Here is a 17,524-nt window from a genome sequence, read left to right on the forward strand (position 1 = left end):
AAGAAGGAAGGGACTGAACGCAAGTTTTTGTTCCTGAATAACAACAACCCATGTAGAGTTACTAAACTTCTGAATAAGAAAGTTTTAGCAGCGGAACAAGAGGAAGCTGGACTATAACCTTGAAAGAACAATGGGGGGAATTTTATAATTTGACATTTTTAAAGATTTAGGAATTAATTTTTAAAAAAAGTAATCCTAAAAATGGGAAATAATTCTGCAAGGAGTTGGGGGAAAAATGGGATTGATGGACTTAAGATTTCCAGGCTGGAAACATAGATTGGAGGATAAGGGAAATTAAACCGGGGAAGGGGAGGGAGAATTAGAATCCAAAGGCTTGCAACTATTTTCTGAATTGGTTTTCTTTTTTCTAATATATTTTTTATTTTTTTATACTTTTATTCTGTGTGCTTTTACTTTAATGGGAAAAAAGGGGGACATTGTGGAAAGAAAAGGGGGTGGGCTATGGGGAGAGATCTTTTGCTTTTTTTTTATCAAGGGTGTTGCATAAGGTTTGTATAAATTTAAATTTGAACAATGGGGTATATAAATTGTGCTTTAAATCAGAAATAGAACTTGTGGAAACAACAATATGAAAGGGGAATACGGTAGGGGTGGGGGAAGGGGGGAGTCCCAGAAAGTGGATGTTTGAAAATAAGGTTCTGAATGTATCTTCATAATTTCTTTTCTTCTCTTTCTGTATTTTGGAAACTTCAATAAATATTATTTAAAAAAAAAAAAAAATAAAAAATAAAAGTTTGAAACTGTAACCTGGAAGTGCGGTGACGGCAGTGCTGAAGCCCTTGAATTTGAATGTTTTCAAAATATTAATATTTTAACCTTTTTACAGGTTGGTCAAGGATTTTATCTATTCTTGTTAATAAAATTGTTTGGCTTTGTTTTTCAGTTACTAATGCAGTTTTCTAGACCTCCTTTCTTTTTACCTGCATGCATTTGGTTAGTTTTAATAACTCTCTAAGCTTAATAACTCTTAAGCCATCACTCTTACTGCAATTCTGGTATCTGTAATACTCCTTGGTGCTGCAAGTAGCAAACTTGCACTGATTTCCTTGTCCATCACATGTATTGTCACCCCCCTACCCTATTTATACAAAAACCTGCATGTCTAATTAGCTATATGTACAATATTGTGGATAAAAGCAGAGCTGGCTTTTCGCCTGTAGTGGTGTGCACCACTGAAGGGACAGAACAATTGAATTGCTTGCTTAGTTATGTGTGGCTTCAACTGAAACTTCTCTAGCTGTGTGAAACCCCCATCTCTCCCTTTCTCCTTTCTCCTTTCTCCTCTCCTCCCCCCAATATGTTGCTTTTCAGAATTAACAAGGTACCATGTAATCTTCCTTTATATGTAAATCTGTCGCTGAATGTGTTTATATCAAGGGGAGCAATTATGGAAAGCTGTTGAAAGAGAAATAGGTTCGGGTGTTAAAGAACTGAGAAGAAACAAGACAAGCACAATGCAGACATTTAAAAAACTTTTTAATGCAGGCATTGCTGGGATTAATCCTTTGGGAGCTGCTATATAGCTTATAAACAGACAGAAATTTACAGTGAAGACTGCTTTAGATGCAATATAAGATGTATAGAAATGAGTGTTTCTGAGAGTAGATTGTTGGGATAAACTGCTTAAAATGACCTCCTTTATTGGTAATATCATTTTGAGATGGTCAGAGTCCAGCGTGCCTTTAAAAAAAATGAACCTAGCCAATCTCATTTATTCCTTCTCTCCAGGAAGCAATTACTTCTGTTTGTCAATAGAAGAGACAGTAGGGAGTAGTTGGCAAATGAATGCAGTGATCCTGGTGTTCTTATTTCTATTGCTTTTTATGAAGACACATTTTCAAGCTGTTCTGTATCCTGTTAGTCACATAATTCTTGCTGAAGGTGCCTTTTCAAAGGAGACGGTTGTGTTTCAGTGCAAAATTTGGGAGGATTTGCTATTGTAGTCATAGTAATTTGTTTCCTCACGAAAAGAGTTGGGTACTGTTTGTACCACTTTGTGCTTTTGCTTTATTGCGTATTTCATTTAATGAGAACACCAGTGACAGCTGACTTTCTGTTCTTCTGTATGCCGTGTCAGCAGTAAATATTTTATCATGTTATTTCACTGGTATGCGTGACCTCAACAGGTTTTGCTCTCACAAAACAATATGTTTACACCGTGCAGCTTGAAGAAATTGGTTGGGTATTGAGTTCACCTGCATAACAGGTTATATGCCTATTCCTCTAGCTAAATCTGTTAGGGCCCAAGCAGAAGGAAACTTGGTGTTTTCCCTGGCAGCCTTGAGCTTTTTCCACTATGTAGGTCTTCACTGAGAATGGAGCTATGACTCTCCGGCATACAACTGAGTTGAGTCCTGGAAAGTGTGGAGAGGCAGTTTCCCACCCTTTCATATTATTCCTTGATGCTGCCTTGTTCAGAGACTTCTATGTAGCACCTATACAACAAACAGCTACTTGTCAGATGTTAGAATCATTCTAGCCATTGATGCAGATGCACCCATCATTTATTTGCTCAGGTGTACTCCCGCTTAGACCAGCCTCTGACAGCTTTAAATGTTTTCAAGCAAGGATTAGATCGGTTTCCTGGAGAAGTCTCCCTCATTTGTGGTATTGCCAGGATCCACGAGGTATGTAAAACAAGTTTCTATTGTAAACGAAGCAAAGTTACAGGGAACCAGGCAGAGGGCCTTCTCGGTAGTGGCGCCCGCCCTGTGGAACGCCCTCCCATCAGATGTCAAAGAAATAAACAACTATCTGACTTTTAGAAGACATCTGAAGGCAGCCCTGTTTAGGGAAGTTTCTAATGTTTGAAGTTTTATTCTGTTTTAATGCTTTGTTGAAAGCCGCCCAGAGTGGCTGGGGAAACCCAGCCAGATGGGTGGGGTATAAATTATTATTATTATTAAACAAAGATAAGTGTTCAGCGTGCCCATTTTTGTCCTCAAAAATTCACTGCACTAATTTCCAGCATCTTGTAATGCAAGTCACATTATTCAGTGTTTGACGTGGAAAGCTTGAACCAAGCCTACCCATTATTGTAGTCTTATTCTGGAATATCGGAACATAGAAAGCTTTATGATACAGAAAGTCAAGTCATTGATCCATCTCACTCTGAAGTGTTTTACACTGGCAAGAAGTGGTTCTCCACATTTTCAGACTGGAAGATGGTATAGATTGAACCTGGGGCTTTTTGCATTCAGTGCACACCCCTTCCGAGTTCTGTTGCAATTGTCTTTCTAGCTTCAAACAAATTCAAAGGCAAATCTGCATTTAGTCCACTGAGGCATTGCCTGATATTGACCCTGTAGTCCTCTGTCTTCCTCTAGCATTTGTTGTTCACTTCAAACAGAAGAAACAAATGTCTGAGTGGGCAAAGAACCTGTCAGAAGGACTTTTCATAGACTGATACTGAGTTAATCAGTATTTGTCATTTGGGGATTCATTTATGCTAGTAAGAATTCCTGCAGTAAATCACTTCACTTCACCTTCAGCAGAGTGTATATTTTTCAGTATTTATTTATATATACGTACAAAATGCTTTCCCCATATCCTTGAAGGAGCTTACAGAATATAACATTCAATGAAGGAGTTCACAAAAGATAAAATTCCAAAGATAAACATTCAGTGTTTAAAATAAATTAAGGTTACTATTCTAAAAAAGAGTTACTGGAGACTTATTTCTGAATAAACAATCCACACATAATAAACAGAATAGCTCAAGGTAAGCTAAAAAAAAGTTAGCCACTATCTTGAAAACACAGTTATTTGCCAACTTGTAACATAACAGGAGCTAGAGAGGGAGGAGGATCATTCAGCAATATAAAATATAGTAGATGGGTGGAATGCAATGCATCTGTTTTTAAGATGAAAGCCTGTTAATGCTATTAAAGGGTTTACAATGCTTATTTTATAATGAAGATATAGATGTTTTTGAATTCAAGATTTTTTAAGAGTTTTGTAGTTTTGTCTGATGTGCAACCTTGTCTTCACTTTGCTAGGCACTATTATATTTTTATGAAGAGAACAGTTGTTTAACAACTACCATCTAACATTTGCTGAAACATTGTTTCAGAAAGAATCAGAATGTTGTTTTGTTTACAATTTCCTTTAAAAAGAAAAAGCTCAGGGCAGCTATATGGTGAACATTGTGCTTTTCGTTCTCCCTTTTCTGTGGAATTGCTCTAATAGCAGAGGACTGGGAGAGCAGCTTGGCCTTTGATCAACCGCTCTAATGTGAATGTGTCTACTCAGAAGTAAGTGCCATTAAATTCAATGGCACTTACATCAAGGTAAGTGGGCTTGTAGCCCCAGGGAGGCTTGCCACTGCCTCACACTTTAACAACCAAGCTTTTAAGTGGCCCTTAAAAAAACTTTTGTCCATAATTGTTTACCTAACCTACTCTGTCAATCAGAAGAGTGTGTTTCCGTGCTATAGGAAACTGATGCTACTATGCAGTACTGTTTACCTTGTTGCAGCCTATAAATAGCAGGAGAAACCCAATAGCATGCCTACTTACTGTGAGTAGGCTTGGAGAAAACATATGGAGTGCTATTTAAAATTATCGTTCTGCAGTATAGTTGCTCTTTGGCAATAAAGAGGTAGGTGGAGAAGAGGCAATTTGCAAGAAGGCATATAAACTTGGGGTGCTGTATACTGTCTAATAAAACTTGTATAATCTCTGTTCCGTTTTGTCTCTGCTTATTATTTGAAATATTACTGTTTATAGTTTTATGTATATATCAAAGCTACTCTTACAATGTGTCAATGCTCCCATCTGTAGGAAATGAACAACATTTCTGCAGCTGCAGAGTGCTATAAAGATGTCTTAAAACAAGACAACACCCATGTGGAAGCCATTGCATGCATTGGAAGTAATCACTTTTATTCTGACCAGCCGGAGATAGCATTGCGTTTTTACAGGTAGGATGTGCATGTACATTTATTCAAGTCTTATGTCAGCTGAAAAGGAAAACTAATGGCTGGTGTAGATCTGGGGATGGGGGCATGGCCAACTAAATGATATCTTTGCAAGAATCCTATTGTGATAGCCCTAGAAGGAACCTGTGTAGAATCTGTAGCCCTGTTTGTATAAAGCATCCCCAGTAGGTTTCTATGCAACCTTTTCTCCAAAATGCACTAGAAGAATTAGTCCCTTATTTCTGAGCGGCTCTTATTAGTTCTACCTGCCTGTAGTATACAGCCCATTAATTCACCACATATCCCCGAAGGCTGCGGCAAACATTTGTGTTCCTTTTTCTGTTAAGTGTTCTGAATGTTCTCAATGTTAAAATTGTTTTTCCTCTTATCCGGAACATAGATTTTCTGCCTAAATAATGCACTTGAGTTCCTTTTCTGGGCTTTCCCCGGCAGTTTCTGTGAGCCATTTGTAGCAATTATGACTCCACAGAACAAAGGGTGGCTTTGTTGTCTGTGATGAAAGCTCTTTGGCAGAAAGATGAGATATAATTTTAAATGATAAATAAATAAAATTTCAAAGAGGTGTGTGCTTGAGTGCTGGACAGAATGAGCTTCCTCAGAAACCCAGAAACAAAGGGGAAAGCTTTTTTACCCCTTACTTTCTAGATATTGCAAAGGTATATTTGGTATTTGAAAAGTTATGCCATTAGAAATGTTTTAGACCTGATGAAACGCCAGACTTTATGACAACAGAAGTGCTTTCTGGGGTTGCATTGTTTGACTGTTCTACTTAGAGGTGCTCCTCATGGGAGATGATGATGATGGCTGAACAGTATTTAGAAAAGTCCCATCAAATTGTTTTGCTTTTGGGAGATAAGAGGGGGTTTTTTTTGGGGGGGGGAATACATGAGTGCCAAATAATAATTTCACCCATTTTAATATAAATTTTACAATAGTGACACTCGATCATTTTAAGGCCAGCTTTCTATATTAGAAAGTGGGTGTTGAAGCTACTGTGAATGATGAATTTGACTCTTGACCAAGAAAGAGGCCCTGTGGATAGGCTATTTCCTTGTCTGGGAATTTGGGAAGCTGCCTCTTCTGGGTGGAGATGAACTCCCTCTGAAGTAGCAGGTGTGTAATCTGGGCATGCTCCGATACCCATCACTGTCAATAATAATAATAATAATAATAATAATAATAATAATAATAATAATAATTTATACCCCGCCCTCCCCAGCCAAGGCCGGGCTCAGGGCGGCTAACAAGCAATAATAAAAACAAGTTGAATGAATACAACTTAAAAACAAAATTAAAATACAACATTAAAATATTGAAACATTAAAATATTAAACTGTAGCCTCATCGCAGGAGGAGAAAGGAGAAGTAAAAAGAAAGAGGGGGAGGGAATTAAATTGGCTCCAAGCCAAAGGCCAGGTGGAACAACTCTGTCTTACAGGCCCTGCGGAAAGAAATCAGATCCTGCAGGGCCCTGGTCTCATGAGGCAGAGCGTTCCACCAGGCCGGAGCCAGAGTTGAAAAGGCCCTGGCTCTGGTTCAAGCTAATCTAACTTCCTTATTGCCCGGGACCACTAGGGTGTTGCTGTTTATGGACCTTGAGGCTCTCGGTGGGGCATACCAGGAGAGGCGGTCCCGTAGGTACGAGGGTCCTAGGCCGTACCAATAGAGGTACAGGTGGACTTCATGCCAGCTGGGAAGAGTCCCATGTTGCAGTTCTTTCTCACTATCTTCTTTGATGCAGTTTTTTTAAGAGGGTTGGTAATAGTGTGGGAAGAACCGCTGGCTGTGTTTCTCCCGTGAGGTTTTGGTTTTCTGATGTTGCCGTGTAGCGTGGAAAGAAATCATGCCACAGCAAAGGGTCAAATTACTATTTATATCTTCTTTTTTCCTAAAAATTATGTAAGTAGTGTTCATGCAATATATAAGTTGCTTTCATGATCCATACTACAAAAGAAAAACATTTCTTTCCCCTCTTGAACTAGACGGCTCCTGCAGATGGGTATTTATAACAGCCAGCTCTTCAACAACCTGGGCCTCTGTTGTTTCTATGCCCAGCAGTATGACATGATTCTCAGCTCCTTTGAACGTGCCCTCTCTCTTGCTGAAAGTGAGGAGGAGGCTGCAGATGTGTGGTACAACTTGGGACACGTAGCTGTGGTAAGAGCTAGTACTAGTTAAGAATACTTCATTGAAACTTTTGTATGGAAATAATGAAACGTTATCCTAGAAAGCTATTTGCAAGTCAGTAACACTGCCCACTTTCTGCTTGGATTAGGGATACAGACCTAGTTTTGTAGATCAAAAGGATGCAAGGAGGAGTGCTTTTGCTTTCTACATAGCAGAATCAATGTGAAGGTTGGGGAAGACAGGAAAGGAAATAGGAGGGAATTGCAGCAAAAATAGATAATGGCACTGCAGAAGGCTGCTTAAAGCTGTCCTTTGCACTTAAAAGTCCTCCAGCCCAAGCCATATCAAAGTATTTCTGGACAAGCTTTTGTTCCTCTGTGGCAAAACACCCTGCACACACCTTTCAAGGGCACACTATTTCCTATGCTGCTATCGTAGCATTAAAAACTTCTCTGGTATTAAAGCCTGGCTCTGAATCAACCTAATGCAGTACAATGCTATGCCAGAGTAACTTCAAAAGACTTCCTCTTTACGTTGTCCATATCTCTGTGTATTAACAGATGTGCAATAATTGATTGAGATGCATACACACCACACACATAAATCAGTGCCCTCTGCCAGTCACTGGGAGCAGTTGTGGGATTCAGCAGCATACTGTCTGTAAGCCTAGAGTTTGCATGTAACCAAGGACCAGAACTCAGTGGTAGTGAAAGTGCTTTGCATTCAGAATTTCCCTGGTTTAAATCCTGATATCAGGGATGATGAGAGTTATAGTCCAACCATATCCTTACTCCTCCTCTAGAGCATGACAAAATGGCTAGTAGAATATGGAAGGCATGGTGATGGATGAGCTCATATATGTATACACACACTGTCCCCTCCCCAAGCAAGATCTGTGTGGGGGAAGGAGGCTGGCTCAACTTGTGTCTGAGCAGGTTTTCTCACATTAATATTGCCCTCATGTGCAGCATAATCTTATCCATAGGAATCAATGGCCTCCCAAGGAAATAAGGGAAAATAAAGTGGTTCAGGTACTGTTCCAGGATCTAAGCGACTTGAGCTACATACATAGTCCTTCGATTGCTTCTGTTTCTTGGTTATGCTAAAGGGTGACAATGATGGCAACTATTTTTTTTTTAATTATGTATTTTTGGCTTTTCCTTCTCAGGGAATAGGGGATATAAGCTTGGCTTACCAGTGCTTCAAACTTACCTTGGCCAACAACAACGACCATGCAGAAGCTTACAATAACTTGGCTGTGCTGGAGATGCAGAAAGGCCGTGTAGAGCAGGTTGGTATTCTGCTCTAAAGGAAAACAGTAGCTTACATATTGTTTCAGGGTAGTTGTTGCTTGAGATGAATGAAGGGTTAAGAGGCTTGGAAATCTCTGGAGCTTTGGAAGTTCACGTCTTTCCTGCTGATTTCATATTCTGATGTGTATTCTCCATTGTAAGAAGGAAGTGAGACACGGGCAACGTACACCCACCAGGAGCAACACCTCAATGCCTTCCATATGCGCTGTGTCAGAAAGATTTGGGGCATCATATGGCAGGACAGAGTCTCAAACAAATATGTGCTCTCCCAAGCCTGCACGTTCACACGTCTGTCTCAGCGACATTTACGCTGGCTTGTTTGTGTATACAGAATGGAAGATGGCAGGATCCCCAAGGATTTGCTTTACGGGGAACTGGCTTCAGACACCAGGCCTGTTGGCAGACCAATTCTGTGTTACAAAGTTGCCTGCAGATACGACATGAAGGCTGGCAACATTAACCCTGCTGTGTAGGAATCCCTTGCAGACAACCACAGTGCCTACCTAGAGACAGACAGGTGGTTTATCCGCAGCAGTGACCAGAGGAGACATGACTGCTGGGAGGAGCACAGAGAGAAGAAGAAATGCCATGGTTCCTCTGTAACAGGGAAACCGACGGCTTCATTTGCCCCACCTGCAATAATGCATGTCTCTCCCATATTGGTCTCTACAACCACAGAAGGCGCTGTAACTCTCCAACAGTTTGACTTTACTCACAATGGCGCACTCTTCCATTGTTTCCTGAGACAATAAATAAAAGTTCCATTGTAAGAACCTGGCTGGAAACAAGCACAGGTTTAATTACAGCATTCTTGTAGCATGCACTGTTTGAGAATTCTAAAGCTAGGAAACAGATCTGAAGACCGAGATGAAAAGACCATAAACACCACCCTGAAACTGAGCATTCAAAGTGGACTATATTTGTTGGTAGAGAGCAACAATAGAAATGCAGTGGGATCTTGCACCATTGGATTGTTGCACTAACCCAGAAATAGTACCTTGGGTTAAGAACTTTGCTTCAGGATGAGAACAGACATTGCGTGGCGGCAGCGGGAGGCCCCATTAGCTAAAGTGGTACCTCAGGTTAAGAACAGTTTCAGGTTAAGAACGGACCTCCAGAACGAATTAAGTTCTTAACCCGAGGTACCACTGTATCTGTCATTTCTCAAATTGCATGCACCTTTCTGAAAATGTCATCAATAGAGTGTGCTTTCAACTTGCTATTTGGTTGACTGTGAACAAGATTGATGAATTTCTTAATTGAATAGTGAAAGTGTTTGGGGGGGTTAAATTTTCAGCAGATAAGCTACAGTACAACATGCAGTCCTTAGATCTCTGTTTCTAAGCAGCAAGTTGCTTTCGAGGCTACTATATAAATATTCTAGCAATTGCCATGGCAACATTCAAATGTACTCCTGCATTCCTTGTAGTGATAGATGAAGATCAGTTTTACAGAGCCATATTCAGTTGGCCTATGCTTGGGCTTCATTTGTAGCTTAAGGTATGATGACAGTGAAAGAAGAAGTGGCTTGTTGCAAGCTGTTTAAAAAACCATTGTCACTTGAGTTCAAGAAACTTTCAGTGCATTTGCAGTTCGTGTGCTTGAGGTTTACCTCCTGAAGCTTAGAAATCACCACACTTTGCCCACTCAGCAACGACCTCTTCTTCATAATCAGGAGTGCCTCTGAGTCAAGGGTAGCTGGACTGCAGCATACAAACAGCCTGCCAATGGGTTTTGGGGTGGCCTGCAGACCTCCAAAAAATCCAACAATTTTCCATGTTTAATTACCTTCATTGGGCTTTCACAAGTGCCCTTAGATAAGTTTTGCTGCTTTTTAACTTAGTTGGGGCTTCTCAGAGCTATTTTTTCTAGCAAAAGAGGTGCTGGAACTCACCATGAACACCTCCCTTGTTCTCTTAGAATGGCAATGGTGCCCTCCTGAGAGGTGCCGGAACTGAGTCCTGGGGATTTCCAGCTTAAGAAAAGCCCTGGGGCTTCTTAAAAAAACCCAAATGTCTAATCGATTATTTCCTGTTGCTGCTTCTAGGTGTGCTCTTAATAGCGCTACTCCTTAAAAGCCCTTTCAATTTACTTCTATTAACTGCTGGTTGCATTATCCCTCCCACTGTGATGCCTGCAGCAGCTGATGATTAATGATCGTTCCCAAGTGCTGCCAAAGGCATCGAAGCAGGACAAACAGTGCAGCCAGCCAGCAATTAATAGAAGTGAAGTTAATAGAAACAATCGAGGGGAATAAAAGTATTGAAGTCAGCATCACCTGTTAATCTCATTGGTAAGCAAATTGCAAGTATTTGGGGAAATTTTGGCGAGGGGAGGAGGGACTTTGAAGGAACTATAATAAAGAAAAAAACATTTTTTAAAAAATGCAAATGAGTTGAGGAAGGGACTAAGGAAGTGAACAGCCTGACTTTGGATAGAAAAAAAATTAAAGGTATTCATTTTCCAGATCAGCCACACCTACTTTTCTATCCCAGCCATGCTCACTTTACCATGCAGGCCTCAGAGGGTTGACTGTGAGTCATTGTGGCTAAAACAAGGTTAGGTGCTTTGCTCTAAGTTATTTCCAGACATGTGTTTTCTAGGAAACATGCATACAGTGCACATCCTTGCTGTTACCTTGAATTAACTTCCCTCTTGCTGCTTAGAAACCAAAGTTGATGTGATTAGAATCCTGAAGTAGTAGCTCTGTGACAGTAGTTATTAAAAAACACATAAATCCATCACCAAATTCCACCCCATGTTTGCTTGATCCGTGGCTTTCATAAATTGTACTTCTGGTTTCTCAGAAGCAGATCACGATGCTGGCAATTTCTTTGCCGCTTAGGCTGGGCAACTGAGTGCTGTGCGAACTGGGGGTCAGGCTGCATATATGCACAGTGTATCATCCTTCATGTCTTCCTGTGACAGTCTGTTTTTCCGTGAGCCTCCGGGAAACACTAAGATAAGAATTCTGCTGTCCAAGCACTTCAAAGGACAGAACATTTGTCAATTCTAATCCTTCGCCATCCTGCAAGAATAAAGCTGGAGGGTGAGCAGATAGGGAGGGGAACTGCACATTTGCAGGGTTTGGGGGTTATGCTAATTTCAGAGTAGGCTGCATGTGTGTGGGTGCATATAATGTTTTATAAAATTATATAACATTGCATAACATATCTCCTGCTAACGCTGACAGTTGCTAATGTTGAGAAATGTTGAGAAATGTTACAGCAGCCCTGCTTGATCAGTGGTAGAGAACTGTTTTGTATGCTGAATGTCCCTGGTTCATTCCCTAGCACCTCAAGGCAGGGTTGGAAAGACCTGTGTCTGAAACCATGGGGGCCTGCAGCCAATCCATGTACCTAAACTGAGCTAGATGGACCCGTGTCTGAAACTGGAACCTTAATTTCCCCTGTGGATGAGAGGGTTATGACAGAATATGATGAGATGCTGAGATCAGCTTAGAAAATGTATTTAAACTACATCAGCAGAAGACCAGCAAATGTATTTCGGTTTATGAAGGATGCAAACCATAATAAATCAAAGGAAAATCAAAGTCACATTATAAAGAAAAGAGTCTTAGGGACTGAAAAATATAGGGTACAAAGTATGCAAGGAGAAAACTGGGATACAATGATTTCATGTGAAAATAAAGTGTGCATTAAAACCATTTAAACATCAGGTAAAGTGGTGGTTGCGCACAAGGACTACAGTATGCAAAATTAAAAGAAACTACAACTTTACCACCCAAACCCCACCAGCCCTCTAGTTAAAGTGCGCTATATTCTTACTGTCCCAACTGTATAACAAATGAAAAGTAGGAATATCTTGCCCTAGACAAATCTATAGGTCAGTTGTGTGTCTGCTTCTTGTTCTTCAGGCAAGAGTGTTTCTGCAGACTGCTGCACGGATAGCACCTCATATGTATGAGCCACACTTCAATTTTGCTGTACTGTCTGATAAGGTAACATCATTGCTTTATGCTTTCGTTCTCTCCCCAATAGGCACAGGAAACGTACGGTCTTCTCTAGGTTATCAAGGGAAGTTCTGAATGAAAATTGTAGTTTTGGGGAAGCATTTTCAAACTTCCAATGATGGATTTCACAAGTGGTTTTCTTAAATGTACCTTATGTTTTGTAGATTGTTTGAAAGTTTTGTTAATCCAGAGTACTTGGGCAAGCTCATGTTGGGTGTGGATATGCTTGAGATCTATTGCACCCAGGAAGTTTGGGACTCTAAAGCACTGCCAATTGAGCCCAAAAACAAATTTCAGAACACACAAAAAGTATGCATTTCCTACAAAAGAGACACAAGACTTTGATTCCTGAGTATGCTAAAGATATCCAATATTAGAAGCATTGGGGAAGGCAGTAGTATTTTTTATCACTGGTTTTTATGGGCATTTCATTTCTACACGTTTTCCTCCTTCTTTGTATAAAAGATAAAAGAGTGGTGTTTTGAGATCTGATCTATTGACTCAAGTCAGAACTCTTGGCATTCTGAAACAGTCTCCTGTTGAATGCATTACTGTAATCCATGGAAATAAATGAGGGTGTGAGTGACTGGAGCCAAGTCAGGATTGTGTCTTGGGAATTGGAATTTATTAAAGAGAGTGTGAGCAACCTAGTAAAAAAAATATGTTGATGACATGTTTGTGTCCTTTGGCCTGTGTGTCTTTTTTGCAGGCTGGAGATATCCAAAGGAGTTATGCAGCCAGTCAGAAGTCTGAAGAAGCTTTTCCAGAGCACGTGGATACGAAGCAACTAATCAAACAGTTAAAACAGCACTTTGCCAGACTTCGGTGAAACACCTTTATCCCTCAAAGCTACTGACTTGTGCAGTTTTGCAGAGTAGATGAGTTAATACTTGAATCCTCAGAATGTTATTTATAGTGAAGTATTGTTTGTGCAAACCAGAGGCAGAACTGTTTCCTTAAGCAGAAAGTGCTAGTCTGTTTCCTTCAAGGGAATGTTTTCCCCTTTTATTCACCATCTGGTTATAGTAGTGGTGCTCCACCATTTTGAACAGTTAACATGAGCTGTCATGTTGCTTAAGTTGTTGCACCAGAGCAAGTCTAGCATATGATCCTTTTTAAAAAAGAAACAACCTATTTGTACAAGGCACACTAAAGGTTCGTCCTTGGGTCGCCAATCCCTTAAGTCTAAACTGATGTGTTCGGGTTCTAAAGATCTGTCCATGCCACCCTTTTCCACACATTTCTGGTGATTTGGGGGCCAATGTAGGTCATGCAGCAAGTGTAGCAGTTGGAGTCATACCTGAACCATCAGATTAGGGTTTAAGGCCCAAGCAAGAACGTAAGAAGCTGTTGCCTTTATTCCCCCAGAGAGAAGGTGTGTGTAAAGGCTGCTTGAGCATGAGTGGAACACTTTCCAACGAGAAGAAAAGGCAGACACAGCAGGCAGTTGGCATCTATGAAATGCGGTATTTAACGCTCCATAAGACGCACCTACTTTTTAGAGGAGGAAAGAGGGAAAGGCCCTTTTTTGGGGGGGGGGATCAGCTCACAGTTGTGCAGCTTCTTTTGCAAAGGGGAAAAGCCCCCCTTTTTTTGAGGATCAGCTCAAAGTTGTTGAGCTTACTTTGCAAAGGGGAAAAAATCCTGTTTTTATGGGGCTCAACTCACAGTTCTGCAGCTTCTTTAGGAAAGGGAGCCATTTCTACAGTTTCCAGACAGATAATCTAATCAACCAGTCACATGTCGCTGGGGAAACAGCCTCCGTCTGCAGAACATTCAACAATGGAGGCCTGGGCAAGGGGGCGGGGCCGGAAAGGGACCACAAATGCGCTCCATAAGACGCACAGACATTTCCCCTTACTTTTTAGGAGGAAAAAAGTTTGTCTTACGGAGCAAAAAATACGGTACCTCCCCTCCATTACTTATCCTCCTTCCTAAACTGTAACATCCACTAAGAAGGTGATGGAGAGGTAGCTATTCCTTCCAACCAAAGAGATGTGAAAAGTCAGAAGATACTGCAGTTAATAAATAAATAAATAAATAAATAAATCTGTGCTGGTTTTGGATAGTTGGTGCTTGCAAACGTTTGGTGGATGCTGTTGTTTTTCCTTTTAGTATAAAAAAGCATTTTCTGGAATGTCTCCTAGTATTGTATTCAGAGAAGTATTGTTTTGCTTGTAACTCAAAAGGCAGCTGTCCCTTCAGTTGAGTCTAATCAGATTGAACTTGGCTAACCTTCCCTACCTCTTGCCTTCCAGATGTTATACTCAACCTACCATCAACCTCACCCAGCATGGCCATTGGTCAGGGATGATGGGAGCTCTGGTCCAACAACATCTGGAGGGCAGTAGGATAGAGAAGGCTGAACTAGGTCAAACATTTTTTGTGATATGCCGTGTCATTTTTTGTTCTCCTTGTTAAAAATTGGAAGAGTTATTTCCATTAAGTTTGTCTCAGAAATGCTTTTTCAGAAGAATCTGGTTTAAAATTAAGTCAGTAAAACTAATAAATTGGGAGAAGTATCCCAAGCTATAATTTAGGGTACCTTGTGAGTTTAATCTTCTTCCACACAAGCCCCTTCAAAATGAGCAGGTATTACATAATATCAACACTTCTAAGATGGAAGATTGTGTCTATAGTTGGAAAACTAATGAGGAAGAGGAATAATTAGCCATTTTAAAATGGACTTTGTTTTTAAAAAGTACTTGGTTTTTCACCTAAAGTTTAAAAGTATCAACAGAATATGTGCAACTGTAGGCCAATATATATTTAATGCTTCCCGCTTAGAGAAATTCATCATATAGCTTATCTTCCAAGCTAGGTTTGGCATGTTATGAAAGAATATCTCTTTACCAGTGCCAGTAAATAAAAGACTGCTACCAGTTTTCCCCATCATTCCTTTCCATAATCCAGTTGGTCACTCTTCTGCCCCAACTGCTTAAGTAATTTTACCCAATTCTAATTGCAGGGAGTGCAGCAATTTTAACTGTACAAGTTCAGTGGGAGAGGCAATTCTGATTCCTTTTAGGTTCAGCTTTACAGTAAAACATGGATCTGTGTTAATGTTACTTCCAGTTTTTCACTGCATTCCACAGTGATTTATTATATTTCAGGCATTTAAACCTAAATTGTCATTTGTGAAGCTATTATGTATATTTAACTTTTAATACTATTTATAATAAAGCGTAGTCTATAATTTATTAAGAGTCTGTTTTCTCTTTTCAATGGGTCACAAACTCTGAAAATTGAGGAATGGCTTACATTTTAGCTCCCCCCCCCCCGAAAATAATGTTGTAAACTGAACTTGCTCTTAAGTTTGCAAAAACCACTTTTGTGTCCTGCTTAACCTTCAGTCAGTTCATGTACAACTTTGTAGTTTGCAAACTTAAATTTTTACAAAACACATTACCTTTATTTAAAGCATAGTCATTTGGAAAGGCTTGAGTTTTCAGGGGAACCTAGTTAGCTTTTGAAGTAAGTGAAAGATGACATCTCTGTCCTTAAGGGTCCCCAAAAAGGGAATAGAGAGGAAGCAAAGGCATAACCATTTTAAAATGAGAGATTTTAAAAAATAGTGATTTTGCTGCAATTGTAATTAGCATCTTGGAACGAGTCTCTGAGAAGGAGTCAGCTAACTTGAATCCGCTTCCTTTCAATCCAATATAGATATTAACATTTTGGAATATAGAAGTACAAAGTTGGGTCAATTAAATTGTGTAGCGTTTTAACAAACATCAGCTTGAAGCCACTAATAATCAGTCTGGCTAGCTAGCTGCATGCTGGATTTGTTTGCTTAATAAGCTAGTTGCTGCTTGCTCTTTTTACCCTTTCCTTCCCTTAAGCAAGGGGATGCCAATATTTGCAGAGAGCTGGATGCATACTAATTAAAGCCAATGTGGAAATGAGAACACAGCAGCACTACCACAGGAACAGCAGATCCTCATACCAAGCAGTTAGTCATGGAAGGATGTCTCGGTTTTCCTTTAATTTGCATGAGCACCAATAAGCAGGCGAATCGGCTGGCCCTGGAGCAAGCAGCCTTTAGTTAATTTGGTATGACATGGCATAACACAAAGCTTCAGAAATGGTATCCATCTCTCTGGGAGAATTCTGTTCAGACGATGTGACCTCTTCATACAGTTGCAGTATCCCTAGAACACAGCAGCGCTTTGTACATTTCCTATTTTAATTTGTAGCTCAAGAGTAACGGTGTTTCGCCTGTATCTTACAAGCTACTGCTAAGTAAATTGTTATTAAATTATTTAATTGATCTCTTCCCGTGAGGCATCCCCAAAGCAATTTACAATACAGATGTCCCCCTACTTACATTCATGTGTGATTGCATATACGTGTGGTGCTGGGAAATAAATGAATAGATAGATAGATAAAAACAAGGAAATTGGAGAGTCCTCATGGCTCATAAGGAGACCTTCCCTGGACCTTGAAGAGAACTTCAGCGAGGGTGGAGGAAGCCCCAAAGAGACAATAGATGCAGCAGAGCTCTGTTTAGGCTGCTCAGCCTCCCTGCCTAGTAGCTGACACGTGTGGTAGCGCAGCAGCTGGCGATTTCCCAGCCAATCCCAGAGCTTCATCTCAAATGTGGAGAGAGAGAGCAGGAAAAAAACACATGCTTAGAGGGTGCTTCCCACTTGCACGATTTTCACTTATGTGCACGGAAGCCTGGGACATAACTCCCACATAAGTGAGGGGGGGAACACCTGTATAATAAAAACATATAAAACAGTTCCATAGATAAAAGCAGTTAAAACATATAAAAGCAAAAAAAAAATTTTTTTTTAAGTGCATACGCACATACAAAAAGAGAGATTAAAGCAGCTCACACAATAAAATCAATTCAATGCTGATACCAACTGGAATAAAGAAGGCTTATTGAAGGAGGAATGTATTTAGCATATGCTAAAAAGGCACCTGTCTGATATATAATAGGAAGGAGTTCCAAAGGGTTGCAGGTGGCACTGTGGTCTAAACCACGGAGCCTCTTGGGTTGCCGATCAGAAGGTTGGCGGTTTGAATCTCCATGACAGGGTGAGCTGCTGCTGCTCTGTCCCAGCTCCTGCCAACCTAGCAGTTCGAAAGCAGACCAGTGCAAGTAGATAAATAGGTTCTACTGCGGTGGGAAGGTAAAGGGCG

General features: G+C 40.3%; 1 protein-coding gene across 4 annotated transcripts in view; it reads left to right on the forward strand.

The window, feature by feature from the left end:
* Positions 1-15,573, forward strand: part of TTC8 (tetratricopeptide repeat domain 8) — a 36,579-nt gene extending 21,006 nt beyond the window's left edge. Inside the window, exons 9-15 of one of the 4 annotated variants that reach the window (XR_014548701.1) lie at positions 2,538-2,648; positions 4,803-4,942; positions 6,943-7,117; positions 8,256-8,378; positions 12,278-12,361; positions 13,083-13,691; positions 13,993-15,573. Coding sequence is in view for 2 of the 4 variants with exons in the window: in XM_083616088.1 (XP_083472214.1) it covers positions 2,538-2,648; positions 4,803-4,942; positions 6,943-7,117; positions 8,256-8,378; positions 12,278-12,361; positions 13,083-13,202 (753 nt within the window). In the remaining 2 variants the exon portion in view is untranslated. Of the gene's footprint in view, positions 1-2,537; positions 2,649-4,802; positions 4,943-6,942; positions 7,118-8,255; positions 8,379-12,277; positions 12,362-13,082 lie in introns of all 4 variants that reach the window. The other 3 variants (XR_014548700.1, XM_083616088.1, XM_083616089.1) reach the window with 3 other exon arrangements.
* The last annotated feature ends 1,951 nt before the right edge of the window (positions 15,574-17,524 follow it).

The sequence above is a fragment of the Podarcis filfolensis genome, assembly GCF_964270895.1.
Source record: "Podarcis filfolensis genome assembly, chromosome: 1".
Taxonomy (NCBI): Eukaryota; Metazoa; Chordata; class Lepidosauria; order Squamata; family Lacertidae; genus Podarcis; species Podarcis filfolensis.